Source organism: Phaenicophaeus curvirostris, chromosome 27, assembly GCF_032191515.1.
Source record: "Phaenicophaeus curvirostris isolate KB17595 chromosome 27, BPBGC_Pcur_1.0, whole genome shotgun sequence".
NCBI lineage: Eukaryota > Metazoa > Chordata > Aves > Cuculiformes > Cuculidae > Phaenicophaeus > Phaenicophaeus curvirostris.
In genome coordinates, this window is record NC_091418.1 from 484,575 (window position 1) to 512,548 (window position 27,974).

The 27,974-nt window shown below is 58.0% G+C and overlaps 2 protein-coding genes across 4 annotated transcripts; one reads left to right on the forward strand and one right to left on the reverse strand.

The window, feature by feature from the left end:
- The first annotated feature begins 996 nt into the window (after positions 1-996).
- On the forward strand, positions 997-3,000 carry TM2D2 (TM2 domain containing 2). 2 transcript variants are annotated; one of them, XM_069877426.1, is made up of 4 exons: positions 997-1,215; positions 1,287-1,374; positions 1,822-1,937; positions 2,213-2,562. In XM_069877426.1, exons 1-4 carry the CDS (start codon positions 1,031-1,033, stop codon positions 2,424-2,426), a joined length of 603 nt encoding a protein of 200 aa, XP_069733527.1. In that variant the 5' UTR covers positions 997-1,030; the 3' UTR covers positions 2,427-2,562. The 2 variants fall into 2 exon arrangements, with proteins under 2 accessions (XP_069733527.1, XP_069733526.1); XM_069877425.1 differs by lacking the exon at positions 1,822-1,937 and having other exon boundaries at positions 2,213-3,000.
- A 1,651-nt stretch (positions 3,001-4,651) lies between these two features.
- Positions 4,652-27,961, reverse strand: PLEKHA2 (pleckstrin homology domain containing A2). 2 transcript variants are annotated; one of them, XM_069877381.1, is made up of 12 exons: positions 27,845-27,961; positions 19,159-19,322; positions 18,099-18,155; positions 16,604-16,652; positions 16,010-16,107; positions 12,483-12,629; positions 9,424-9,570; positions 9,234-9,302; positions 9,065-9,135; positions 8,159-8,222; positions 7,721-7,798; positions 4,652-7,327 (listed from the first exon to the last, which is right to left on the reverse strand). In XM_069877381.1, the coding sequence occupies exons 2-12, from the start codon at positions 19,297-19,299 to the stop codon at positions 6,983-6,985; spliced, it is 1,266 nt and encodes a 421-aa protein (XP_069733482.1). In that variant the 5' UTR covers positions 19,300-19,322; positions 27,845-27,961; the 3' UTR covers positions 4,652-6,982. The 2 variants fall into 2 exon arrangements, with proteins under 2 accessions (XP_069733482.1, XP_069733481.1); XM_069877380.1 differs by lacking the exon at positions 27,845-27,961 and having other exon boundaries at positions 19,159-19,363.
- Positions 27,962-27,974: the final 13 nt, after the last annotated feature.

Below are 27,974 nucleotides of genomic sequence, written 5' to 3' on the forward strand. Positions count from 1 at the left end.
TTCCCTCACTCTTGAATCAAACAGATGCAGCGAAACACCCCACAGCAGCTGCAGAGCAAGCCCGACAGCTTTTTGTCAGAAATTTCCCCCAAAGCTGTACAATCACCAAGAACAGACATTCCTCAGCAATCCTTCTGCTGGGACTGGCCATCACAGGCCCTTTTCCAGCAAATGCTGAAGGATATAAGGACTCCAACTGAACTGGCCAACCATGAACTGCAGCTTGAAACAGCAAAGTCAGACGGGTCACGTTCTCCCTTGAACACCAATCCTGCTGGCTCCCTCATCCTTTCCACACACCACGTGCCTGCTGTTTGCTTATAAGCACTGTAAATAAAACAGATTAAGGATCTGGGATGCAGTCAGGGCTCGATGACATCACTGCCTGGCTCAGTAAGCACCCCAGCGATCGCCTGCTGGTGGACAAGGACAGATCCTGGTCATGGCTCTTTCCCAAATGCATTCCCATCAAATTACACAGCTTGCCTGGCTTCCAGCTGGAGCTAATGAACTCCACGTACCTGTCCCCAGCTGTGCTTGGCTTTTCCAATCTGCACAGTGGGGGTGAGTGGGGATTAAATGAGGCAGAGGGGCACTGACAGAGACAGGCAGTAGTTTGCCTGGGGTCAATGCAGGATCCCAGGCTCCAACCCTCTACTTTACACAGCCGAGTGCATCATTCTCTTTGGTGAATCCCAGATCCCCATCAAGAAAACCCTCGGAGGCAGATTTCAGAGCTCAACCCTCACACTCTCCCCCTCGGCTCCCAGGCGGCCTCCCCTTTTGTAGCTTCTTCCGCTTTTCTCTGATTGGCTACGCGTGGCGATTCCCCGCCCACAGCGGCGCAGGAGCGGGCGCCTATTGGCTGGCGGGCCCTGCTATCAGCCAGTCACCTCCTCGTTCCCGCGCACTTCCGCCCTCTCTGATTGGCTACCAGCAGCCTTTCCCCGCCCTCCGCGCGCGACAGCGGGCGCCCATTGGCTGCGGGCGGCGAACCCGGAAGGCTCGCGGTTTCCCGGCAGCGGCCGCCATGGCGGCGCCCGTGGGGTACGCGCTGCTGTGCGGGCAGGCCGCGCTGCTGCTCGCCAACCTCCTGCTGCTGCGGGGCGCGTCCCGCGGGCTCCCGCACAACGGCACCGACACCGAGGAGCCGGGCCCGCCCGCCGCCTGGGCCTACAGCGACCCGCGGGCGCCGCTCGTGCTCTGCACGCACCTGTGAGCGCGGGGCCGGGCCGGGGCGGCGCGGGGGGGACCGGCCCGGCCTCACCCGCCCCTCCTTCCCGCAGCCCCGAGGAGTTCGTGGAGTGCGAGGAGCCCGTCGACCACGGCGGGAACGCCACGGCGCAGCAGGAGCTGGGACACGGCTGCGTGAAGGTGGGGGGCGGCGGGCACCGGCGCCTGGGACCCCCTCGGGCCCTGTCCCCTCTCCCCGGGCCCTGTCCCCTCTCCCCCGGAGCTCTGTCCCCAGCCCCGGGTTCTGTGTATCCCCGGGCCCTGTTGCGCCCCTCAGGGGCTCTGTCCCCCACCCTGGGTTCTGTGTCCCCACCTGTATTTCAGGTCCCTGTGTGTCTGTATCCCCGGGCCGTGTCCCATCTCCCCCAGGGCTCTGTGTCCCCTCATGCGCTGGGGCTGCATGTGTCATCGTTTCCCCCGGGGCTCTGTCCCACCCTCTCGGTCTGTATCCATCTGTCATCCCCCCTCATTTCGGGTCCCTTTGTGTCCCCCTGTCTGGGCTCCTGTCACCCCCCACCCAGGTCCCTGTCCCACCCCCGCAAGGCTCTTTGTCCCCTGCCAAGGCTGAGCCCCTCACTCCACCCACAGTTTGGTGGCCAGGCCCATGGTGAAGTGGAGCACACACGAGTGCAGTGCCGAGCGCTGGATGGCATTGAGTGCGCAGAACCAAGGAGCTTCCTGCGGGGCAGCCGGCCCTGTGTCAAGTAGGACCTGGTCCCGGGGGGTGGGAGGGCCCTGGGACCCCCTGCTCTCTTCCCTCAAAGTCCCCTCTCCTCTTCCCTCATTCCTTTCCCCCTCCCCGGGACCCCCGCTCTCCTCCTCTCCAGAAACCCTCTCCTCAGGAGGAGTCCCCCCAGCCCTGTTCTTCTCTCCCCCCAGCTCCCCTTTCCTCCCTGCAGCCAAGAAACAGGACACTACTGAAAGGTGTGCTCCCTCCCCAGCCCCCCACCTGACGCCCCTCCAAACGCTTCCATTGCAGGTACACTGGACATTATTTTATAACCACTCTGCTCTACTCCTTTTTCCTGGGTTGTTTCGGTGTGGATCGATTCTGCCTGGGCCACACCGGCACTGCCGTGGGGAAGCTGCTGACGCTGGGAGGCCTGGGCATCTGGTGGTTTGTGGATCTGATTCTCCTCATCACCGGCGGGCTGATGCCCAGCGACGGCAGCAACTGGTGCACCGTGTACTGAGCAGAGCCGAGCCGGCTCTGGAAGCAGCGAACAGGAGATGGACTCCTCTGCTTCTTCTGCTGTGTTGCAGCAGAATTCTGCCTTGCGCAGCCATGGCTTTACAGAGCTGTGGAACAACTGTTCCTCTTAATTCCTCTGCACAAACTTCGGACAGAAAGTTGTTCACTATATATTTTGCTCGTTTAAAATAATCTGGATCCTCCCAGCTTGAAGCAGTGGCTGTTTAAGAGGTGCAGCAGAGGCGGTCAAACAAAACTTAAAGAAGCCTGGAAGGAGCCGAATTCACATAGGTTTGGTGTTAGCAGAGACCATGCTGAGACACCGGCCACGCACCTGGGGGTTTGGGTTGTCGGACTTCACAGTTGAACCTAACACAAAGTTATGGAGACTCTGAGGCAAAGTGATGAGCTCCAATTCTACATTATTTATTTAAAACTCTGCTCGCTAGCTGCAGGGGAGCTGGGTCAGATTTAGTGGGAGCTGCACCCTTTGGAGAAAATCGCTTCCCACTCCCTTGTAGGCCGGGAAAGCCACAACGCAGCTAATAAAGTGACTCTAAAGGCCTTTTGGCACATGTGTGCATTGCTGTCTCTTTCCCTGCCATGCTCACACTACACAGACAGTGTCTGTAGGACACTGCAACCATGCTGAAGGAGAACCTGGGTTATTCTCAGCTTCTTTGCTGCCCCTGTCCCCTGCCCTGCGCAGTAAATGAGTGAGCTTTTCCAAACCTGCTCCATGGTGCTGGTCATGGCTGCAGGCTCATTTTCAGCCGGGGCTGCAAGGAATGGATGGGAGCATCCAGAGAGCTGGGGAAGGGGTCATAACTGCTGAGGGAACTCCCACCTGTGTGCTGGGCACCCCTTTGGCTCCAGCCCATGGCATGGGGTGCGTGTGATACTGAAATGAGTGGGAGCTTCAAGCAACCGTGCACCCAGAAGAGGAAGCCCCACCAGATGCAGTCTGAAAACTGACCAAGCTGAATAAAAATGGGAAAAGGAAGCTGCAGTCAGTCAGAACTGGACACAAATCTGTACAGGCAAAAGCCCAGTCACATTCGACACAGAATTCAGCAAATGTATGCTTTGCTCTCGTGCAGTTCTGCAGACTGAGGGCCCTCCAGCCCTTCCTATGTAGCTGATTCCTGCCTGCGTTACGCCTGCGTTACTCCTGCCTCCAACGGAGCTGCAGTGGGGTTCAGCCTAGCTGGGAATTCTGCCCATTCCAGTTTTGGTTTGTGGCTTATTGCAGCCACTCCTCCTCTGCAGGGAACAGGGTTTCTATCCCATTGAGGTCACAAATAATCTGAACTTGGCAGCTTCAATTAGGTCGCAGGGCGGTGGGGTGGGGGGAGCTTCACCATGAAACACTACATTCCTGAGGCCAGTGGAACAACAGGGCTGCAAATCCCAAGGAAGGGAGTGGGGGAATTAGGCAGTGAGCCAGAAAGAAAAGAATAATAAATTCTGTGTGCAAGAGCTCATAATCATTAACATCTCCCGTGTCCTCACCCAGCCAGCAGCAGGCCCTCAGATTCCTGCTGTGCGTGAGGCTGGCGTTGCCTACACTTCTCCAGTGTCCACAAGGAGCGTGTTCGGCCCATCTGCACTGGAAAACCTGACGCTGAAAGCCAAATACCCCAGTAAAAAAAAGTGTTTAGACCAAGAGCTTTAGGGGATGCACTTAACCACAGAAGGACTTGAGCTGAGCAATGGCTGGAGCAGCAAGAAAATGAACCTTACCTCTCAGGCTGGGAGCATGCACAGCGCCTGGAGACAGTTTCCACTCCGCTCTGTCCTGCTCCTCACCAAACACCCGCTCTGGCCGCAGCGGCTGCTTCTCACCCAGTCAGATTCCATCCCCTTGTTTTGCAGCAGTGATGAGATCAAACGCTTTTCAAAGCAGAGCCCAGGCTAGCTCCTTGCCCTCCCCTCAATGCTTTTGCCGCTGAAGCTGGCTGGGGGTGTCGTGGGACACTGGGGTGGGCAGCAGCTTGGCAGCTCCGAGGGGCTCCAGCTCTAAGTGAGGGACAAGAGACGCCAGGCAGGACTTAGGCAGCTCCGTGCAGCCTCCCCGAAGCTCCCCCAGCACTGATCACTACACCCTCGCATGGGGGGAGCACCCGCTGGCGGTGCCCCTGGTCCCCCCCACCCTGCAGGGACAGCATTCAACCCCCAGCAATCGTTTCCTGAAATGCACAGTGCCACCAGAGAACCTAGAAAAGGAACTGGGAATTCCTTCTTTATTTAAAAACACAGGGGAATAAAGGGGGGGTCCATCTCCTGCATTTCCAGGCGAGGGGTGGGAGCCGGGTAACCAGAGCATCTCCCGCGCAGGCACCCCAGCCCTAAGAGCACTTGAAATCCACAGCTAGAAATGGCTGGAACCGCTCGGGAGCTTCCACAGGAAAAAGCAAACCCATCCCTCACAGCACTCTTTCCGCACAAGACACCTGGAACCTGTGTGCATCCCAAGGGAACCCACAGCACACCCTTGGTTCTGAGCGGCTGTGTTTGCATCCCCAGGGAGGAGATCCGGGAGGCAGACGGAGCTGAGAGGACACCTGGCTGCTTTAAAAATCGCTGCAAAGCTCCCTCCAGGTCCGGCTGATCCGCCTGGTCCTTGGTGATGGGAAAAAAATTCCTCCCTCACCAACACCCGCACTGCGAGGGGGCTGGAGCCCAGCAGGACTTTGGCCTCGCTTGCTTCAGCCTCACATTCAGCCTCCACAATGTCCTGGCGATGCAGGGAGAGCAGGAATGAGAAACAGGAATGTTGCAACAGCACTGGAGCCACTGGCAGCTTCTTCTCCCGGATAATTAACCCTCATTGTGCAACAGCTCCTGCTGCACATTCCCAGGCCTGAGGAAACTTTGCAATCACCAAGCAACAAAAACCCTGCTGCCCGTGGTTTGGAAGCCTCGCGCAGAGCAGCCCTCGTCCCTCTGCATTCCCAGTTTTCCAGAAATGAGGTCAAGGCGCTCTCACCAAACGCAGTGACTGCCAGCAACAGGCTCACCGAGCTATTAAAGTAGCCTTGAAGCACCCTGTTACGAGCCAAACAGCAAGGGCAGCCTAAAAAAGCCCAGATTTTAAACACATGAGTGCAAATAAAGCAAAAAGGAGGAGAAAAGGGAACAGGCTGGTCTAGGTTCCTGCAATTAAATAACAAATATTAACACTCACACTGTACCATTTGCATCGATTCCCACTCATCTTCATAGTTTGTTCTCCAGTAGCTCCGCACACCCCTCTCAGAGCCACCCTCACCCCCAGTTTGGGAGGTGCTGTCCCCCCACAGCTGCACTAGGGCACCTTCAGGGGAGCAGCATGGATGCGATGAGATGGGATGTAATCCCATTAAGATCCATTGGGCTCATCAACGCCCCAGAGCTCAACTGATAAAGCTCCACTCCATCCCAGGCTGGGCCAGCTGTCAAACAGCCGGAGACTTGGAAAGGGCAGGGACAAACCAGATGTTTTGGCTCCCTGGGAGCACGTTGAGCCAAATTTGCAGAGCAGAGAGCATGTAATGCCAAAAAAAAAAAAAAACAAAAAAACCAAAACCCAAAAAGCAGGTAATCAGTCCACAACAGCAGAAAGCCTTGCTCACTCTGACCACTCCACAGACCGCTAATGCAATGCAATTCCCAACAAGACACCCAGGTTTATCATCCAGCACCTATCTGAAATACCTGAGCTTTCTACACTATCACCTCCTACATGAGCTGGTTTGGTTGCAGAAGTGACAATTTCACTTTACACTAAAAGCTTCTGCTTAGCTCCATTTCGAGGCAGGCAGCAGGCGGGTTGGCTGGCCCAGTCTTCCCAGTTGCACTTACACACTCTGCTTTTCTTGCTTTGTGCTAAAAGCACTTTACCACTCGGTTGCGGCTTCCTGGTGTCCAGATGTTCACCGTACAAATCCAGCACCGTTCCTGAGGATGCTCCTGTTCCCGGGAGCCACCATCAGGGCTAGTGCTCCAAAAGCTCCACTAAGCCTTTCAGAGGGGCGGAGCAGGGAACCTGGGGTCTAACAGTGGCCACAGGTGCAAAATAAAGGTAATTAAAAGCCCACAGATTTGTTGATACGGCACCAGTCAGGCAGCATAAAGAGCTGGTCTCCCAGGGAAGAAGTCATCAAAGTGAGAAGCTTCACAAGCCGCCGTGCTGGCATCTCCCTGGCTCTGCCCAGGCTGCTGGGGGAAGGCTGAGCAGCAAGGTAGGGGAGAAAAGTGTTTTTTCTAAACACAAGAAAGGCTACCCTCCCCTTCACACCTCCGAGACCTCCTGCCGCTTCCTCCAGGCTTGGTTTTAGGGGAAAAGGATGCAGTTGCAGAAGAGGATGCCCCCATGCCAGCCGCACCAGGACGCAGCTCCAGCTGGATCCTGGATCGCAGGGATGAGCAGCAGTGGAGGGAAAGGGCCACTTCCCCCTACAGAGACGATGGAGTGAGTTCAGTCCGAGGCACAGAGCGGACACACGAGACCAGCTGTCCCGGGCACGGCGCTGGCTGCGCATCCTCCAGGGACCCCAGGGGTGGCTTGGTGCCCTGTCAGACATCGGAGGTCCGGATGCTTTCGTCGTCCAAGTCAAAGGGGAACATCTTCTCCTTGAGATGCTGCGGCTCCGACCTGTGCCGCACACGCGTGCCCGGCGCGGCTCCGCTGTTGTGCTCCATGAAGGACGGCAGGAACACCGAGTCTCTCAGCGGCGCGGGCACCTCCTCCGGCGCCGGCTGCTTCCCCTCTGCCCGCGGCACTGGCGTCCAGGGCTGCCAGGAGGAGGTGGAGGGGGCTTTGCACGGCGCTTGTCTCTCCCCAGCCATCTGCCTCTGCAGGGAAGGGGCTGAGGAGCCCCCGGGCTTGACCAGGGAGCTGGATCTCATGAAGGACATTTCCTGCAAGGAAGACTGGAGCTGAGTGAGGGCTGGCTGGAGCTGGGGTTTGTGTGTGCAATGCTGTGAGCAGTTTGCAAAGCTCTGGGGGCTGGGACCAGGCCTTTCATGCACTCTGCAGAAAGGAAAAACCCTAAGCAAACTCTGGATTAAATGGCCTTTTGCTACCAGCCTGGCTCTCCAGGCTCAGCAGGAGCAGGGCTTGTACAGGTCCAGTTCAATGCCTGAATCTCATTTTTCCATCTTTACCAAGGGAACTTTTTCCAGTGACTGGCAAACAAACCCAGAGAGGGCAGGGATCTCATCCTGGCTAACACAAGCCACTCAACAAATATCCTCTACGTTGCCCCAGACTCCACCTGAGACTGAATATGGAGCTGAAAGGAGGTGACCTACCCTGGGGCGAGTCTTCAGGGCCTGGACTGCCCCCGAGATCACTCGGATCCAGCTGTGCATGTCCTCGGGGCTGTCTGCCTGCAAAACACACCAGCTGGAGTGAGACTTTGCCACCAGCACCCACCAGCCAGCGCCGATCCCTGCCACAGGGAAGCACGGACGAGGCCAAATCCACGGGAGGCAGCCCCGCGATGCTCATCACGTTGCCCTGTGCTTGTGTCCGTGCTTTTTCCTGCTCGCTGTTATAAATAAGCCTGAGGGAGAAGTGAAACGACCCGCAGTTCTCCCTCGCTGCCCGTGCCCAGTGAAGCTGTTCCAAACCCCTCGGCTGCTGCGTGCCAGCGGGGCGGAACAGCGCGTTCACAGGAGCGGGGCCGGCACGGGCTGCAGGAGAGGAACTGACTGCCCAGAGGAGCAACCCTGCCCTGGCTGCCTCACCTGGATGTAGAAGGTCCTGGAACTCGTTACGATCTCAAAGAGGTTGTCCCGCATCAGGAGGTCACTAAGAACAGAGAGAAACAGTCACCACCCAGACATCACCATGGAAGAGAAAAAGCCTGTTTGACCCTCATCTCTAGCGTGTGCTGAGGTGAAACATATTGGAGGCAAACCTTGGATCTCACTGGGATTTTGAGGAGACTCTGGCTCCCTAGCGACCTTTGGCTACGCAGATGCTCCAGCTGAACCCTGCCCCTCCCGAGGCCTGCGATCCCTCTTGTTTACAGCTCAGTCTAAACAGGAACTTTCCATTACTTATTATGAATAACAATTCGGAGAGAGATTAATCAAATACATTTTTACTTTTGCTGAAGAGGTTTGTTTTCTTTGTTCATTTTCCACTGCAAATCTTCAAGTTACTTTGATTTTATCAGCCTTTGCTGCAATAAATCATTGCCAGGACACTGCATGGCCACTGGTGCCAATTTAAGGAAAATGCCTCTGCGCGGCTTCCAGCAGCTTTGTCAACAGCTTTGCTCTTCTGTCGTATGATGTGATTTACTGCGCAGGGCCCCACACTCCTTAATCTGCAGAGATAAGAGCTGCAGGAGCATGCCTGCCAAGGGAGATGGGTATCGGCACCAGGAGGAACAGAGGACAGCCAACATCCCACATCCAGCCGCATCCCCCGACCCCCACAATGGGGCCGTGGAAGGGAAGCGAGCGGCAGCACAGCTCAGCCTGGCACCATCTTACAGCTGTTTGGGGAGCTCTGGGCTCCCCAGAGGAGGGAGCCAAGTTCCCTTTCTGCCCTCCTCCAGTTCGGCTCCTCGGGGAGCTGCTTCCCACCAGCAGCCAGAGATCCCGCAGGTGGCTCCAGCAGGGAACGGTGGATGGGAGCATTACCCAGACTTGACCAGGCACTCGTGGGTCTTGCAGATGTCCTTCAGGAGAATCGAACGCAAGGGCTCCTTGTCCTGCAGAGACCAGAGGAGACAACGATGGGCTTGACTGGCCCCTGGGGCTCCCCCTGCACTGGGACGGGAGCAGACGGGCCCAGGGAAGGGCTGCTGACCTGCTCGCACTTGTAGTAACTGACGGAAAACTCATCCAGGACAAAGTACCGCCGCTTCCAGCTCTTCCTCTGGAAGAGAGAGGAGGAATCTGCTCAGAGCTGGGCTCCTGTGCTCCCAGCACGCTGTTGTGGTCCAGCATGCGGAGCATCCCTGGAGCATCATCGCCTGGCTGAGACTCCCCACACTCACCACGTTGCCCTGCTTCACGCAGTAGCCGCTCTTGAGGACAGGGAGCCCGGCGGGCGGCTTGGCCGCAGAGGTGGGGATGTAGCTCTGCGAGCGCCGCAGCAGCGGGTGGGTGGCCACGTCGCTGCCCTCCCCTCCGTCTCCACCATTCTGTGGAGAAAGGGAGAGCACACAGTTACAGGGAGAAACGGAGAGAGCAGAGAGGACAATTCCTTGCCAGGAGGCACGACAGCGGAGCTGGAAGGAAAAGCAGCCCGGAGCAAGCCCTGAGCGCAGCACTGCATGCCAGGGGCTGACTGCAATGCCTGGACATGAGCAGGGGAACAAACCACAGTCAAGAGCTGATTTTATCTCATCCCATGCAGCTGCTGCCCGAGTACGATTCACCCTCTTGGCGCCCACATGTTATAAAACAACATGAAGAAATTGGAAATGCAACAGAAAAGTAACTTGAGAGCTGAAGCAAACAGTTACAGGACCTCATCTGCCTGGTTATCAAACACCAAGAGGTGACTCAACTGCACCACGGACCTGGAGGGAACATGAGGCTCGAGGAGCTCTTTCATCTGGCAGAGGGAGGCAGAATGAAAACCACCAGCTGGGACCTGGAGCCAGCCAGACCCAAGCTAGAAAGCAGGGATGCTTTCCAACTGGAGAAGACAATATATCATGGGAATAAACTGCCCAGGAAAGCCAGAAAGTCTCCGCTCTGCATTTTCACAGCCAAATTCTCCCAAAAGAAACTGTGACATTTGGAGCCCAGGTAGAAAAATCACACTTCCACTGTCCTTGGGTTGCCTCTCCCCAAGTACGACGCTCACTGCTGTGAGCATGAACAGGCTGTGCATGTGGCCATGTGCCCAGAACCCACACCAGGGCTCACCCCGAGCACTTCCCAGCACATCCCAAGGGCTGGACCCTGCCCCACTGTAAGCATCCCCCTCCCTCCCCACTTGGCAGCACAGAGGATGCTTGAGATGAAACATCTGTGCTCATCTCCTTCCCCGTCCCTCCAACCCCTTCCTCCAGTTCTGTGCTGAGGTTTGAGCATTGCCATGGCAGCCGGGGTGGCTCTTGCTGCCACCAGCCTTATATGGCACCCACACCGGTGCGACTGCCGCTGCGGTTAACCAGCGACCTGCCCGCCCTGCTCCTTCCAGCACCTTCGAGAGGCTTCGCTTTCTCCAGGACAGAGACACGCAGACATTTACCTGTCTCCAAACTGTCACCTGGCACCTCCAGAGAGCAAGAAGCTGAACTCCTGCCTGGCCACCAAGGGGAATCCTCGTATTGCCCACGCCTGGGCTGCACCAGCTGCGACAATTGTTACAGCTGGCTGTGTCCCCAGGGATGGGGATGCTGCTGAAATAGGGAACACGGCACCCAGGAGCGATGCTGCTGGCCAGCTTGGGGGTACAGCCAGAGCACAGGGCTCCCCACTGCAGTCACAGAGCTACTGCGGGGCAGCACTGGCCCGGGCAGAGCCAGGAAACCACAGACGCACCCAGGAAGCTGCAGCAAAGGAATAACCTTTTCACAGGGGGCAAGCAGCAAGACAGCAGAAAATATCCCAGCAGCTGACGCACGACATTTGAAAAACACCTTGGTGAAAGGAAGAAACCAAGCAAGGGCTGAGGATGGAGCTCACTGCTCTTGGGAAGTGGTAGCAGGGGAGGAGAGAGACACAGGCTCAAGTGTAAGGAGGAAAGAGTAACTTTAACTCACTGAAACCAAAAAGAAAAGTCTCAGGGCTGGGTGCTGCTACTTGTTTGCAAGCTGGCAGCCAGGCTGCCCCGGCTGCAGGGCACTCGAGGAAGCAGAGGGGAGGCACAGCCTGGGGGTGAGGGTCAAACAGCATCCCAAGGGGGTGGCCACCAGCATCGTCCCTCTGCACCCGGCTCCCCAAACCCTGCTGCCAGGGAAGCGTTAAAAGCACCTGACAGTAAAAACCCTGCAATGATCTAATTCTCTGCTCTATTTTTAGTGCTGCCACTGATAAGAGCTAAAGTGAGACCTGGGGCCGGATGAGCGCCCAAAGGTGGGAGACGCCACGGGGCACGAGCGCATCCGGCCTCGTGCCGTGGGAAGGGGCACAGAGCCACGACAGCGGCACCAGCCACCGCCCCGGCACCAGGAGCCCCTTTGGCCGCTTTATGGGGGCAGCAACACGGGGTCCCTCTGCCTCAGGTACCTTGATGGGGGACTTGGACTGTAGATGGCGTGGGATGGAGCAGATTCGTACTCTTCTCCTCCTCACACCCCCTCATCTCCTCACGCTTCAGAGCAGACAAAGGAGAGGTGCTGCAGGGTGCTAAGTGCAGCTATTTATACATCCCTGGGAAGGGTTTGCAGGCACTCAGCTGGTTTCCAGAAATGAAAGTGCAAACCAGCCTCCCCAACAGCCCAGAGCAGCATCTGCCTCCAGCCCCACGCTGGACCTCCCTTGGACCCCCAGAGCCCCCCAGACCCCCATGCCCAGTGTCACCCCAGGCTGCGGGGCCCAGACACGCAGGTTCTGCTGCTCCAGCCCGCAGGGTGGACAAGGAGAGAACCAGCCACAGCTGTGCATCAACAGCATTTCCCCACCTACCGTGCTGCTCAGCGCTGGTGCGGCACAACAGATGCTAAAGCAACAGCAATGCCCTGACACTCGCCTTCCCTGCGCTCTCCCTCCCTGAAGCAGGAATCATGGAATCACAGAATGGTTTGGGTTGGGAGGGACCTTAAAGCTCATCCAGTTCCACCCCCCCCTGCTATGGGCAGGAACACCTCCCACTAGAATCTGGGTATCGTTTGCAACAAGTGGTTTGCAGACCCAGGCACCCGCGCTGGCAGGGACCCCTCCCAGCCCAGCTCAAGGGCTCAAAGACCTCTGGGAGTGAGGAATGGGAACACCAAGGAGGAGCATGGTGGGAACGCGCTTGCTCAGCTGCCACCTTTTCTGCTTATCCACACCAGGAGCTGCTCTCAAAGCACAGGGAACAGAGACCAAAGCGGGATGCTGGTGTTGCAGGGATTTCACCCCCAGGATTCAGGGCTGTGCACGGATCCCACCTGCTCACCTGGTTGATGGAGATGGGCGTGTGGACCACCACCCCCCCAATGATCTCGGTTTTGTAGGCCACCTGGGGCTTCCTCTCCTGGGCCTGGGGCACCACGGGAGGCTTCGCGATCTCGGTGGCTGGCGGGACACTGCTGCCCTTTGGCACCTATGGGAGGAAGAAAGGAGTGAAGGGCACAGGTGTGACCATGCTGGGCAGCCCCACGCCTGCACTGGGCGCTATCACCTCTGTCCTCCTAAATACACCAACGTCCCTCTAAAAAACAATAAATGAAAGAGCCACCCCTGTCAGGGAGGGTGTGGGCTCCACCCTGGAGTTTAGAAGGAGGCACCCAGATGGGAGAGGAGAGGTGGTGAATAATCAAGCACCACCAAACACACACCTGCAACTCGCCTCTGCAGCCCAGTGCTTTTGTGGGACACTCACTCCTTTAATTGTCCCCGCTCTACTTACAGCGAGGCTTAATGATGAGCTTTTGGCTGCCTAACGAGGCCGAGCAGTGCAGCAGACACCCGGGCGCTATTTCACGCATCGGTCACCTGCGTGTCCTGCATCGTGTGGCCAGGCAGGTTGTGTCTCCGCTGCAGCAGCCCCGGGCAGAGGCTGTGCCACGGGAACCCAGTGCATCATCCAACCTCTCCTCCTCCCGGCTCCTACTGTCCAGCACCCAGCTCTGGATAGGAAGGCAGTTTTCATGTTTTCCTTCCAAGCATGCACTTGCACTTCTCTAATGCCATTAATCAGGGTCTCTGCCTGCCCCTCCAGAGCACACAGGGAGTGCCACGCGGTCCTTTCCCTGCAAACCACCCCAGCATCGGCTGCTGTCGGGGCAGAGCAGAGCTCATGGCTGCTCTCCAGTCGCTCCCGAGATGACTGGATTCGCATTTAGGCTGAGACCTCGTTTACAACTTGGGGGCAGGGGTCTGTGCTGAGACGTCACAACCCACATGCAGGGCAGGACGAAGGGCCAAGGATGAGACTCCAGTCCCCAAAGAGCCTCGCTGCCTGCGCAAAGCCCTGAGGCTCTCCCAGAGCCTGGCTCTGCTGATGGAGCAGGCGGCAGCAGCACATTCCGGAACCATCGCCTCCTGCCATGAGAGCACGGGCCACACCACACAGGCTCCCACACGCCTGCACTGCTCAGCCCCATGCAGAGCTCCATGGGCACCATCACCCACCAGCACCACAGGCAGAGCATGAGAAGGCAACACGGTGAGGCTGGGGAGCTGGTGGGGTGAGAGGAAACGCTTTCACAATGCAGACACAGAGACGTTGCACGTACGGGCAGCAGGGCAAGGGGAAGGAGCTGTGTCTCTGCAGGCAGCAGGGCGAGGGGGAAGGTGCTGCTCGGTGCCCAGCACAGGCAGCGCTGCCTCCAGCTCAAACATCCTTGTGCAGAAACAGAGTCCCTTGTCACAGTCACGCCAGTTGCAGACCTCACGCCTCCAGCCGCCGAGGCCCCAGCTACAGAGACAGCGTGCAGGGTGAGGAAACACAGGAACCGCTTTGCCAAGCGCAGAGGAGAAGTCTCTGTGAGAAGCGGAAGCTGAACCTGGACCTGTGCACCAGGAGCAATACCCAAACCGCTGCCCCATCCTTCCCGTCCCACCGTGGTGAGCGGCTTGCCCGGTGGCAGCGGGCACCAAACCTACACGTGAGCCTGCTTGGTGCGGCACGGCTCATGGCCAGGAGCCCGGCAGAGCCCGGGGAAGAGAGAGTCTGCTCACAGGGCAGAGGCTTCCAGGGATCAAAGCCCTGCCAAAAGCCAGAACATCACCCCACGGCCCTCCTGTGCCTCTCCATCCACGCCACGGTGATGAAGCCACTGCAACTCAGAGCCCAGGGAAGCCCAGGTGCAAACAGAGACCTCCAGGAAGCTGCAGAGGAGGAGAGGGATCTCCCAGGCAGGGCAAAGCAGCACAGCCTGCATCCTGAGAGCCCTGTGATGTCCAGGCAGCTCGCGAGAGCCTCTCTCCGCAGGCCTGGATGAGCTGGCTGGGACTCAGCCAGAGTTGGGCAGGGGTGGCCAACACTGAGGTATGAAAACCACTGCTGGTTATTGTGAAAGCCGGAGATGCATCTCTTTCCACTGTCACACTGGCTCGCAGCTCAGCCAGCCTGGTAGAGCAGCAATGTGGGGAATCACCCCAGGATAACCACCCCAGCAGCTCCGGGGCAAACAGCGCTGGCAGGGTCCAGTTACAGCTCCAACTCAGCTCTGGAGATGGGTTTTTCGTAGCCACTATCACCTGAATCCATAGAAGAGAAGGCACAAGCCAGAGCCCATGCAGTCAGTTTGGGGGCTGCAGGCACAGAGGTTGTCACTTTTAATATATCGCAGATAAAAATAGAAAACACAAGCCAGGTCTGGTCTTGTGGATGAGTTTCCCACAGGGACAACACAGCAATCCAGTCATTTTAAACAAAAACTCCTAGATAAAAGTTGACAGGTCCCAATCCTAAACCGTTTGCCGTGGTTTTTCCTTATATTTAGCTTACAAACCACGGCCGACATGCAGCAGTGCATGATCCAGAACACCTTGCTGGCATTAAACAGACACCAGGTGTGCAGACCCTGCCCCTTTTGCCGGCTTCCCCCATCGCAGCCCCAGGAAGGAGCTGTCCTGCAAACCCCCAACGCAGGAGTCCTGGCACACGGGCGCTGCCAGCTGAGCATCCCACAGCTCCTGCCCTGCTGCAGGGGAGGGGCAGCGCGGCAGCATCCTCGCTGCCAAGAGCGCCGGGCAGCTGAGGAGCAGAGCCCCCGCCAGCTCCCGGGTCAGTGACCATGAATTCATGGTTACGTGAACACAACGGAAAACGAGAGGCGACGGCAGACAAACTCCGTTGGATCCAGGCACAGCTACAGTGCAGGGCATTTGCTGTGCCTCGGCATAAGGCTCGACATTCCAGGAAGAATAAAAACTGAGTAAATAAATGACTGCAGCACAAGAGAGACACCCTTTGAGAGCCACGGTGAGGAGCGGTTATGGGCATCCCAGCCGACAGGAGGGAAACACCCCGGAGCAGGCAGGGATGGGGATCAATCCTGCAGGACCTTCCCCAGGATGCAGGTGCCACCCTCCCAGCAGCTGGGCAGGGAAGGTGGAGATGCATGAGGAAACACCAGAGACGTAAATCCTGACCATAGGGGTGATGGAGGGAACATCCCCGTATGAATCCAGACCCCGGAGACGGCAACAGCAACACAGGGATGCACCAGAAGCAGAGCTGACTCCAGGAGGAGGATAAGACGCTGCAGCCACCAGCCGAGAGCTGTGCTCTGATCCTTCCCCAGCACCACCTTGGCATTAATGCAGGTGAAAGCCTGGCAGGTTTGGCACAGACCCGCTCTCCCAGGCTGGGGACAGCCCGGCCACCTCCACCGCTGCTCCTCAGGTGGGACCAGGGATGCGATGGAGGAGGAGAGCACAGCAAGAAGGAAAAGCACAGCTCTTCCAGGGGGCTGCGGAGTGGCTCAGCAAGGCAAGATAAAGCAACACCAGAGAGGAGCAAACGCAACCTACCGTGATCTTACTGGCCCGGTTCAGTGCCTCCACCCAGTCCTGCAGATCCTTCTGGTCACTGGCTTGTAGGAAATATCGCTGAGATAAAGCATTGATAACTGCCAAAAGAGGGAACAAAAAGAGGAGTCGGGAACCTTGTTCAGCGCTCAGCATCATTTAAAACAGATTAGACAATAAATCAACAGAACAGCGTCCTTCAGCTCCTGGTGCCAGAGCAATCTGCAGGTATCGGTCCTGCAAGCTCTCGTGTGGAAAAGCAGCCAGGGGTCGGTGCTCAGGGACAGAGGGGACAGGGCAGCTGCTCAGGGGTATCCTCACAGACTCACATAACCTCAGAGCTCCTGCACCAGGGCTGATAGAGGGCAGGGTCAGTGCTGGGCTTGAACCAAGGCTGTGCCGTGGTCCAAACAAGGATGTAACCTAGTGCCGAAGTCACCCCCTCGCACGGGGCATCTGAGGGCCCTTGGGATTCCATCCTCTCAGCACCTGGGTGTAAACTCCCATCTGAAACCTTGGTGAGAACCCCAGCTGGGGTCTGGGAAGCTCCCGTGGTCCCCATGTCGGGGAGTCCTGCCAGCAGAGCCCCTCACTCACCAAAGCAGAATGGAGTTTTTGGCTTCTGTTTCGGGGTGGCGATGCTGACCTGCAATGGAGCAGATAAGAGGAAAAACTAAAGGTAAGAACCCAAGATAATGGCACACACAAGAGCCAGAGGTTTCCATCCCTGCATCCATGCTGGAGGGGAAGCTCCAACCCAGCCATGTCCAGCACCGATGCCGCAGGGTGTGTGTGGGGCTGTGGAAGGAGCACTCAGCTGCTGGCATGACGCAGGGTGCAGCCTCCTTACGCCGTGCCCAGCATCGCTCCAGCCACAGGGGAGGCAGGCAGCTCAATCCAAGGAAGAAGAATGTAAGCAGCAGGCAGGGCCCAACGAGCACATCACCCGCTCCCACCCAGGCTCTGCCACCCTGGGCTCTGCCCCCCGGCAGATGCTGGGCTGGTGGGCACCGCGGCGCTGGGAGCACTGGAGCATCCCATGCCCATGAGGACGACACGCACGGCACGAGCGCAGGAGCTGCCGCGCAGCTGCGTGAGCCCTGGGGAACTGGCCCGTATGGGCTGTAACGCGGAGCACATGCGGCAACGAACGCACGGTCCCAGGGGAAGGTCAGCGCCGAGACGGGGCTTTCATCTCCCACTGTCCCCCCCGGCACTGGCTGCGCTGCTGAGCGAAGAGCGGAAAGCTTTCAAAGGCCTTGAGAAACACGAGTTTCTGCCGGACCAACACAGCCGCTCTTGTCAGCAATTAAGAAAATTGAGGGAAAATAGCAGTGGTTTCTCCCTAAAGAGTAGGGATTGTTTATGTAAGAAAAATACTCCCCAGGGCTCCTGGCACAGCATTCGGGGAGCATTTATTCTGACAGCCTTCTTCCTTTGGAGCCAGTCTATAATGCTTTAAACATGTTTTCTCAAGCAAATCTCCATTTTTCTGGCTTATTTACAGCCGGCAGTTAGAGCCGCTGGCACGACCCAGTCCTGCCGCTTGTGACCAAATGCTGTCCTGCAGCAATTCGCATTCAGACTAAAACATATATAACTTATAAGTGAGGCTCCTTCCGAAATGGGGAAGGCTCAGCCTCCCAGCGTTGCTTCATCTGTGCTTAATTTATAAATCATGATTCAGCAGGAACACAGAGATCTGTGCTGCTCTTTATCCGGCTCCAGCACAGAGGAGCCAAGCCTGGCACAGCGGCCGCTCCCCTGCTCCTCCTCAGCAGCAGCAGAGGAGCAGCTCACGGGGAAAAACACAGTGGCAGCTCCGCAGGGTGGGGAGGCCCTGGCCCAGGTTGCCCAGAGCAGGGGTGGCTGCCCCATCCCTGGAAGGGTTCAAGGCCAGGTTGGATGGGGCTTGGAGCCCCTGATCCAGCGGGAGGTGTCCCTGCCCATGGCAGGAGGTAGAACTGGATGGGCTGTGAGGTCCCTTCCCACCCAAAGCATTCCAAGATTCTATGACCAAGTCCCAGGAAAGCTGCATGGATAAGGGACAACAGGGAGCGCTGCTTTTCCCTCTGCCCCACCCCAATATTACCTTGGAGATGTAGGTCAGCTGCAAAGATCCAACGGCACCCGCGCCGATAGCCAGGTTCTGCAAAACATTTAACAAGCAATGGGAGGTAAATGACAGGGAGGATGCAGAGGAGGCGAGCCAGGCTGTGCCTTGGTGTCACTGGGGTCAGAGCCACAGCCGCACTGCCGCCCCCGGCCACTTCCCCTCTCCACACACCTGGTTCATCTCACACCCCACAGCAGCTGGGACCGTCCACGCTGCGCTGCACCCCAGCACCGTGCCCTCCATGCTGCCTGCCCCGCTCACCGTCCCGTGCAGCAGCCCCACAGGTCAGAAAGGGCTCCCAGCTCCCACCTCGCATGGCCCAGAGAGCAGGACTTAGTGCTCACACCAGCCAGGACGCGGGCAGGTGGCGGGTGCTTCCCCTTCCCATTCTAACACAGCAACGAAGAATCTGCTGCAGATGCTCTTCAGGAAGGCAGGTGCCTCCCCAGATGACAAGCAGTGCTCGAGCACCGTGGGGCTTCCAGGAGGGGCTTCCTCGAGCTCTGCTTTGGCTCCTGTACTTTTGAGCTTGACTGCAAGCACTGGAGCAGCCCCCGCAGACATCGGGTACAACACACAGAGGCTCCAGCTCTCCTAGCCACCCGCGTCCGGGTCCAAGTGCTTTTGCTGCACGACACCGTTTCCAAGATGACAAGTGCTTCTAGGATAACCTCTTCTCTTACTTGTTATCACTGTCTCTATGCTAAGATGCAGAGGAGACATTAACACCTCACATCTACTGGCACTTGTACTGGCTTCTCCAGGGTGTCAGAGGCTACTGGCAGTGGAAGCTGCTGCTGAGCAGTCCTAGAGACCACAGAAGTCATGGGGAGTCGTTCTGCTGGAGGCTGGTCCTGCCCACACTCAGCCATGGAAGACCCCGACAGACAACGGATGCACCAGCCAGCATCCTCCCCTGGGGACCCCGAGGAGACGCCTCCACCCTGGCAGCCCAACAAGGAGCCCGAGACACAGCTAAAGACTCACTACAACTTCCACGAAGGTGCCCAATGTGAAGTTAGGGCACAGAGCCTACCTGGGGGTTGTCCATGTACCACAGGAGGCAGTTGGCCTCAGTGTCCAGGATGAAATACCGCCGCAGAAACTTGCCGCAGGTCTCATTTTCCTCAATGTCCAGGAACCCGCAGATACGGTTCTGTCGATCCACGTACGGCATGCCGGGCTCCTTCTCACATCACCCTGCGGAGAGGGAATGGGCAAGAAGAGGTGGGTGCTCTGTTCCCAACAGCCCAAGCTCCCCAGGGCCACCTCGACCCAGTGCTGCCAGGCGTGCTGGGATGCCAGATCAGACCAAAATAGTTCAGTGAGGAACCGCGGGGCTTTGGAAACCCAGGAGCTGCAGATGCCTCAATCGCTGCTGCACGCTGGCCACACTGCGAGATCGCTGGTTGCATGCGGCAGCACCACGGTCACCGGGATGTCCCCGGGCAGGGACAGAGCGATGCCAAGTGACAGCCCTGAGTCACAAACTGCCCCTGCCACAGCAGCGGTCACATCACACCAGGCTCAGCAGCACGGGGCAGCCCCGTGCCACAGCTCAGCCCACCAAGAGGACACGGAGTAGCCACAAAGGGTTTGATGTGAGATGCCAGGTCCCTGGGAACCATAATAAAAACTAATCCCGAGGCAGACTGCGTGCTAGAGAGAACCCGAGCACACTCCCAGGAAATGGAAAACAATCTGCAACTCCAGCAGAAAATCTGTGCAGCCAGGATGCCGAGTCAGCAGGGAAAACAATGACCCATCGCCGCGGGGCCAAGCCATCACCAGGTCTGCGGCGGGCACGGACCCTCCCCGGTGTCATCCCCAGCCAGGGCGAGCCAGGAGGTCACCTCTGAGCTCACCATAGCCACAGAGCCGCAGAGGAGCAGAGCTGGGCTGTCCCAGGCAGCCGCTGTACAAGGCCCTCTGCAGAAGGGAGAAACACCACCCCAAACCTGCCACAGCACAGGGACAGGGCACGAGCAGTCTGACCAGAGAAAACTGCAGCTGCAGTGCCCGTAACTGGGCTTCATTCGTGTCCCCTGTGGGCACAAGAGGCAGGGGAGCCCAAGCATCGCTTTCAGTCACCCTGCCGGAGTCTGAACTGCTTTGAGTCACAGAATCACAGAAACACTAGGTTGGAAAAGAAAGATCCACAAGGATCATTGAGACTAACCATTCCCATCAATCACTAACCCATGCCCCTCAGCACCTCATCCACCTGTCCCTTAAACCCCTCCAGGGAAGGTGACTCAACCCCCTCCCTGGGCAGCCTGTTCCAGTGCCCAGTGACCCTTGCAGTGAAATATTTTTTCCTGATGTCCAGCCTGACCCTCCCCTGGTGGAGCTTGAGGCCATTCCCTCTCATCCTGTCCCCTGTCCCTTGGGAGAAGAGACCAGCTTCCTCCTCTCCACAACCTCCTTTCAGGTAGTTGTAGAGAGCAATGAGGTCTCCCCTCAGCCTCCTCTTCCCCCAGCTCTCTCAGCCGCTCCTCTTGTTCTCCAGCCCCCTCACCAGCTTTGTTGCTCTTCTCTGGACTCGCTCCAGCGTCAGCGGGATGGGTGCATGTTGCCACCACCTTAGTTTGGCAGCAGTTCCCACCCACCCTGTGGAGGCCGAGGGGAGCCCCCTGCATCCCTGCCACGGGGCTGTCCCAGGGACTGGGTCTCTGCACATCTCTCCATCGGCAGAGACCCCTCGCCACGGCTCCGCGTGGGCAGGCAGGGACAGAGGCAGCCGGCAGCGAAAGGATGCGAGCTGAACCCAGCGCCGTTTGTCCTTGTCCGGTACGAGAGGGACAACTCACGCAGATGCCAGAAGGGGAGGCTGTACAAATAGAAGATCTCATGCAGAAAAGGAGGAAATACTATTTTTGAGCTGAAGAGCTGCAGCACAGCGGGGCCCCGAGAGACGAGTGTTGTGCAAGAGTTGTGGTGCAGCTGCAGAGGTGGAGGTGGCAGAAAACAAGCCAACCTGTTGCCAGGATCTCAGGGCTGATCACCAGCGTCTCAGAGATGGGTATCAGGGCTTTTCTAGGAGGGAAGTGGTGCTGCTTCAGTAGGAGGGACTGGTTTAAAGCAACACATTTGCCTTGATGCAGGGGTTGTGTGTGCACTTCGCATTTTACTGCTTTTTGTGGGGTTCTCTTTGAGGGCAGGAGGAAGCAGATTCCCAAATGCCTCCAACCATACCAGCCAGGCTTCATAACTGACCTCTTTCTCCTGCTGCTAAAGAAAGTCCAGAGACTTCTGCTGATGAGAGGGACGGGCAGGAGTTGAGGTGGCTGCAGGCAGCAGGGACGGGACCCCAGCCCCATGGGGCTACAGTGCCGGGTCCATCCCAGCCTCCTGGGACTCCCTGCATCCCCCCTGCCATCCCTAATTGATACGGGCTCAGCTGGAAGCCTGTGAATGAGCTCAACTCTTCTGCATGAGCTGACCTCGGATTGCACTCGGATACACAAACCCCTTTGGGGAGAGGAGATTGCAGCCGCTCCAGAGCCTGCGCTCCAGACCGCGCTCCTCCCTGCCTGCTCCCTGTCCCCTCGCATCCCACTGCCAGCAGCACACGAGCCACCTCCCTCCTTGCAGCCACCAAGAGCTGCACTTTTCCATAGGACAGGGATAAAAGCAGCATCTCCAGCTCCACCACAGGTGGGTATTTGCTCCTCTTGCTCAGGAACTCCAGGAGGGCCAGAAAACGCTTGGTTTACCAACGTTTGCTATTTATTTACTAACGTTTACTATTTATAGAGCACTGCGTAAACTCTGAGGCATAAATATTTCTACACGAGACCCAAACTTGTGTTTGCTGTAGGAAAGACACAAGGCTAAACCTGAGAGGCAGAATAAGAGGGACCTCGCAGAAAATCAGTATCATTTAAAAGCACAGATGAGTTCCTGAAGGCCTCGCAGTGAGGAGGCATTTCAGCTCATTTATGGAAAACTTACGGACACCACGCTCGCACGGGGCAGAGGAAGCTGCGAATTACGGATGATGTCCACGCCTGATTCATAAAGACTGATCTGCCACCCAACCACAACTTCAACTGCCCAAGCACCACGCCGGATCAGGCCCTGGGGATCTCATTAACAGATTCCCACTACGAATTGATGCCTTTTCATAGTGAAGCACATCAGAGACTTCCAGGATCCTTCCCCACACTCAAGCAACCGACTGTACAGCTTATTCTGAGTCATAATATCCCACAAAGAAGGGCAACCCTTTTCTAGTCAGTTAATGATATGACGAGCAATTAAGTTATAGAAGAAGGTTTACAGAAAAAACCACCCCTTGCTTGCCTCTTGAAACACGAGCAAGAGCTTCCTAGGAGGACACAGAAGGTGCAGGGCATCGGTCAAACAGCACCCAAGCTCCTCTCTGCGGTCACTGCTGGCTCAAAGGCCCCGTGTGCAGCCGCACAGCCAGATTTTCCAGGAAGCAAACCATGCGGCCAGCGCTGTGCGTGCCTCACGGCTGCCCGTGCCCTGCTCCCAGCCCTCACCGCACAGCTACAGCCACAGCGCGACCCACAGAAACCCACCCCAGAAGGAGCCAAAGCAGCCGGAGAGCTGGCACCGAGAGCATCCCAGCAGCGCTGGCCGCAGGCGGCTCCTCAGCACCTCACACCTACAAGCGGACACAGCACCCTCCTCCTCCTCCTCCTCTCTCACGCCTGCCTGTGCGAGCTGCCCTGGTGATGCCCGGGGTGCAGGGCGACCACCCCCGTTTCAGAGAGCTCGGAGCTGCGACACTCGCTGTCCTCGTGCGGCTCCGAGACAGCCCGAGCTGCAGTGGTTGCAGCGCTATTTCCTTCTACCTGGCCTTGCGACGGAGCTTCCAGAGCTCGCGGTGCCGACGTCCATCCGGCGACTGGCACCGGAGACGGAGCCCAGCAGCCAACTCCTGCCAACTCCAGACACTTGCCTTAATGAAATCATTAACCTGTTGGAAGGCGGGTTGGGAGCGGCGAGGACGCAGTCAGGGGATGCGCTCCAAGCGGATCCCACATCGTCCCACAGCGGCGGGTGCGTGTGGCACCCAGATCTCCCGCAGGGACCCCATTCCCAGGTCCATCCCTGCAGGAGCTGCCCTCCCCACCCGGGGCATCACCCGGGACAACTCCTGCACCGTTTTCTGCTGCCTCCTCGCACCGAGGGACCAACCGGCTGGACCTCGGGCTCAGCCGCCTCCTGATGGGGGCACCGACACCTCCAGCGCCCCCGACCCCTTCTTGCGGGGAGCCCCTCGCTAGAGGAGCCCCTTTCCCCAAGGGGAGCCCCCTTCCCGGCCGCAGCCTCCTTTCCCGGAGGGACCCCTTTCTGCAGAGGGAGCCCCCTTCCCGGTGGGAGCCCCTAATCCCGGGGGGAAGCCTCTTTTCCTGGAGGGAGCGCTTTTTCCCCGAGGGAACCCCCATTCCCGGCGGGAGCTCCCTTTGCCAGGGGGGGAAACCTCCTTTCCTGGAGGGACCCCTTTCCCGAGGGGAGCCCCCTATCCCCGGGGGGAGCCCCAATCGCTGGGGGGAGCCCCATTCCCGGGGGGGAGCCCCCTTTCCCCGAGCGGAGCCCCATTCCCTGAATGGAGCCCCCTTTCCCCGGGGGGACCCACATCCCCGGGGGGGGGGACACACACATACATCCCCGGGGGGGAGCCCCCACTCCCCGCACAGCCCCTGTTCCCTGCAGACCCCCCCTCCCCGCAGAGCCCCCTCCCCGCACTCACCGCGCCGTCCGCGCTCGCAGCGGCTCCGGGAGGGGCGGGCGGCATGAGGGGAGGGGGTGTGCCCCTGCCTCCGCTCTTTTCCGGGTTAATTACGTCTCTCATTAGCAAACCCGGCCCCGGATGTGAGTGCGGGGCGCCGGGCGGCTTCGTGGGGTGCGGGGGCAGCGCTCGCGTCCCTCCCCGCGGCAACGGACCCGGTCGCGGTCCCGTCCCCGTCCTCGCCGCGGCGTGGGGGGGGGGGGGCTCCTCGAGAGCCCCCGGAGCCTCAGTGAATCCCCCTTTTCCAAACAGCTCCTTCTCCGTCACCGGGATGCTGCAGGAAAGTTTCCCGAGCCCGTCCTGCCCGCTGCCTCCCGGGGTCCGTGGGAACGGCTGCATCCCCATCACATCCAACTGCATCCCCGCTGCATCCAGCTGCATCCCCGCTACATCCAGCTGCATCTCTGCTACATCCAGCTGCATCCCCATCACATCCAGCTGCATCCCCATCACATCCAGCTGCATCCCAGCTACATCCAAGTGCATCCCCATCATATCCAGCTGCATCCCAGCTACATCCAACTGCATCTCTGCTACATCCAGCTGCATCCCCATCACATCCAACTTCATCCCCATCACATCCAGCTGCATCCCAGCTGCATCCAACTGCATCCCCATCACATCCAGCTGCATCCCAGCTACATCCAACTGCATCCCCATCATATCCAGCTGCATCCCAGCTACATCCCCATCACATCCAGCTGCATCCCCGCTACATCCAACTGCATCCCCATCACATCCAGCTGCATCCCCGCTACATCCAACTGCATCCCCATCACATCCAGCTGCATCCCCATCACATCCAGCTGCATCCCCATCACATCCAACTGCATCCCAGCTGCATCCAGCTGCATCCCCATCACATCCAACTGCATCCCAGCTGCATCCAGCTGCATCCCCATCACATCCAACTGCATCCCTGCTACATCCAACTGCATCCCCGCTACATCCAACTGCATCCCCATCACATCCAGCTGCATCCCCATCACATCCAGCTGCATCCCCATCACATCCAACTGCATCCCAGCTGCATCCAGCTGCATCCCCATCACATCCAACTGCATCCCAGCTGCATCCAGCTGCATCCCCATCACATCCAACTGCATCCCTGCTACATCCAACTGCATCCCCATCACATCCAGCTGCATCCCCATCACATCCAACTGCATCCCTGCTACATCCAGCTGCATCCCCATCACATCCAACTGCATCCCTGCTACATCCAGCTGCATCCCCCAGGACCACTGACCCCGACCAAGACGCTGTCTGGGGTGAGAGTCTCGGCCCCAGCTCAGATGCTCGAAACACCAAGTGGGTTCTCATGCAAGAGCGGTTCCTAAGGGCAGGTGTGCTCAGGTGCTCCTGCCCCACAGTTGTTCTGACATCAACACAAACTCAGAGTGCTGGGGCTTCCAAAGCTCCTAGGGCATTGTTAGTGCTTTGCCTGGTTGCTCAGAGAACCTCACGTTGGATCAGTTGATGGTTTGTTAGTCAATCAGCTGAGCCCATTGCCCCCACCCAAAAGCTGATGCAGCCCCGGGAGGTCAGCGGTGCTCCCACAATCCCACCCAGGTGTCGGTTCTGCAGGGTCCTCATCCAGGGATCGCCACCAGCTTTGCTCCAGCAGTGCAAATGCCCCCAGCTCCCTACCCTTCGCTGCTGGGGCATTGCAGGGGCCTTTCCTTTTTCAGTTTAAGGCCAGGCTGGTTTTGAGGATCCAGTGCTGCACATTTGAAGGTTATGTTTTTCCCAGAGCAATCACCCGCAGTTCAGCGCTCGCCGCACAAAGCGTTTTTCAGTGAACACATGGCCTCAGCCCCCAGCATTTCCTATGGCCTGGGTCATTTTTAGAACAAAGCTTTTTTTCCCCCTTTCCACGCTCTGGAAGATTGCCCAAATGCTGTTACTGAAAACATGTGTGTTTATTTCTCTGTGACTCTGCTCCGGGCCCGAGTCAGTGCCCCAACGGTGGGTGAAACCCCACGCTGTCACAGCGCTGAGCACAGCAGCCGAGGCCCCGCTCGCTCCAGGCTTTCGAACGTGTGCTTGAATGTGGATGGAGACGAGCAGCCCAGTTTGGGTGCAGCTCCTGCAGGAACGTCACCTGGGATGCTGCTGGAGCTCCGGGTGGGTTTGGGGGTTGGGAAACACTCGCTCTCCTCACCCATACCACCCTGGACAGGACGGGCTCCCTGCGCTGCACCCTCGGAAAGTCCCTGCTTTCTCTCTGGAGCTCATCTGGCCCCCAAACACTTTCTCCCTGGGCGGGTGAAACCGATCCTGGGGCTGCCAGCACCGCTGAGGGTGCACTCGGCATCTCCAAGGGTGCATCCAGAGCCTCGTTCCCACAGACACCATGAGTGATGCTTTCCAGCTTTTTGCACAAGAGGTTCTTTTTTTGCTGTTAGCCCCCAACAGGGCTGTTTGTCCCATCTATCTCTGAGAGCACAGTGCTCAATGCCATTAAATAGATGCCCCGTCTGGCCCTGCAGCAGCGCCTGCTCTCCTCGCTGTTGCCCGCCGGCCGTGGCCACGTGCCTGAGGAGCAGCTTCCCTCCCCACTCTCAGTCCTCCCTAGTTCCCATGCTGGGGGACAGTCCAGCCCTGTGCTCTGCCAGAAGCGGCACCCAAAGGGTGGCGTTTATTAATTGCATCAGGAGAAAAGTCATGATTGCCTCCCACCACCTCTCCTCCTGCCCCAGCTCCCCGACGGGACCTCGTGTAAATGCAGCCAGCGCACCCAGGGCCATCCAGCCTGGATGCCCACCTTGCTGTGCACGGCAGTGGGGTTTTGGCATTGCTCCTCGTACGTTTTGAGGGAAGGATCGACCCTCAAGGCAGCCAGTACCTTGCTCCTTGCGCTGCCCATCTCCTCGCCACCACAGGCGGCTGCAGACCCCGCAGCCCATCCTGACCCAGCCACAAACACCGATGGAGCCAGAGTCGCAAAGTGCCCAGCGCTCACTGCAGAGCTGCTGGAGGTGCTAGAAGGGAACCAAAACTTGAGGCATGACAAACCACCAGTTATGGAAATGAAGGCCACACGTGGCAACCGGGTTATACTTAGAATAAGAGAAAAAAAAAAAAACTAACCAAACAAAAAGAAAACAAGGAGGTTGAAAAAGCAGCTTTTCTCCTCAAAGCAGGGCTGGCAGCTGCACTGGGTGAGGACAGGACCATGTCCAGGCAAGCTCTGGAGATTCTGGAGGTGACATACACCGTCCCGCTGCAGCACTTACCCACTTAATCCCACGTGTGCACCGGTGCTGAGCAGGCTCAGTGTCACCACACGCACTCTGTGATGCACAGCAGACAAGATGTGGAGCTTCTGCACCGGGATTTCAGCACAGCCTCACCCACGACCCTCACTGGTGCCATCGCGTGCTGTCCTTTCCATCCCAGTGCTTTCTGCACTGCCTGCCCCACGGCGTTTCTCACTGGCCGTGCCCTGCCAACTGCTGTCTTCTTCCCCCCTCCCCGCCTGCTTTGCAAGGACTAAACTGTTCCATAGGGTATTTTTATGCCAGGGCACCTCTTGCAGACCTTGTGACTCGCGCCCGAGCCTGGCTGTGAAGCAGCTCTGTTTTCTAGGGGCGCAGTCACACGGCAGAGAGTCACACGCTGCTCTGCCCTCATTTGAGAGTCTTTCAGTCTCCCCTCTCCTCTCCAGACCCCAGAACCCGCAGAGACCCCCCATTAACAGATAGAGGGCCACAAGAGGATTCTCAGGGCACATCTCTGCCTTTAGAATTCCTACCAGCATCTCGGGTCCCCCTCAGGAAAACACCCTCCCTGTACCCCAGGAAGGAGCGAGCCCCCAGCAGACACACTGATCTGCTCTGGGGGCATCTCCACTCTAGTGGCAGCAGCCAAGCAGCCTCTGGGATGGTGGGAACCCTCTCAAGACTCGATATCCACGTTCTCCAGGACTTCTACCCTCTTATCCTCCAGCACTCACCGTGGTCTCCGTTTCAGTCACATCCTGCAGCAGGGAGTTCCGTCGCTGGATCTGAGCATGCTGAATTATTTCTTTCTTCTGTCTGAACTTGTTCTTTTCTGTTTCAGTACCCGTTCCCTTTTTTTCTTGC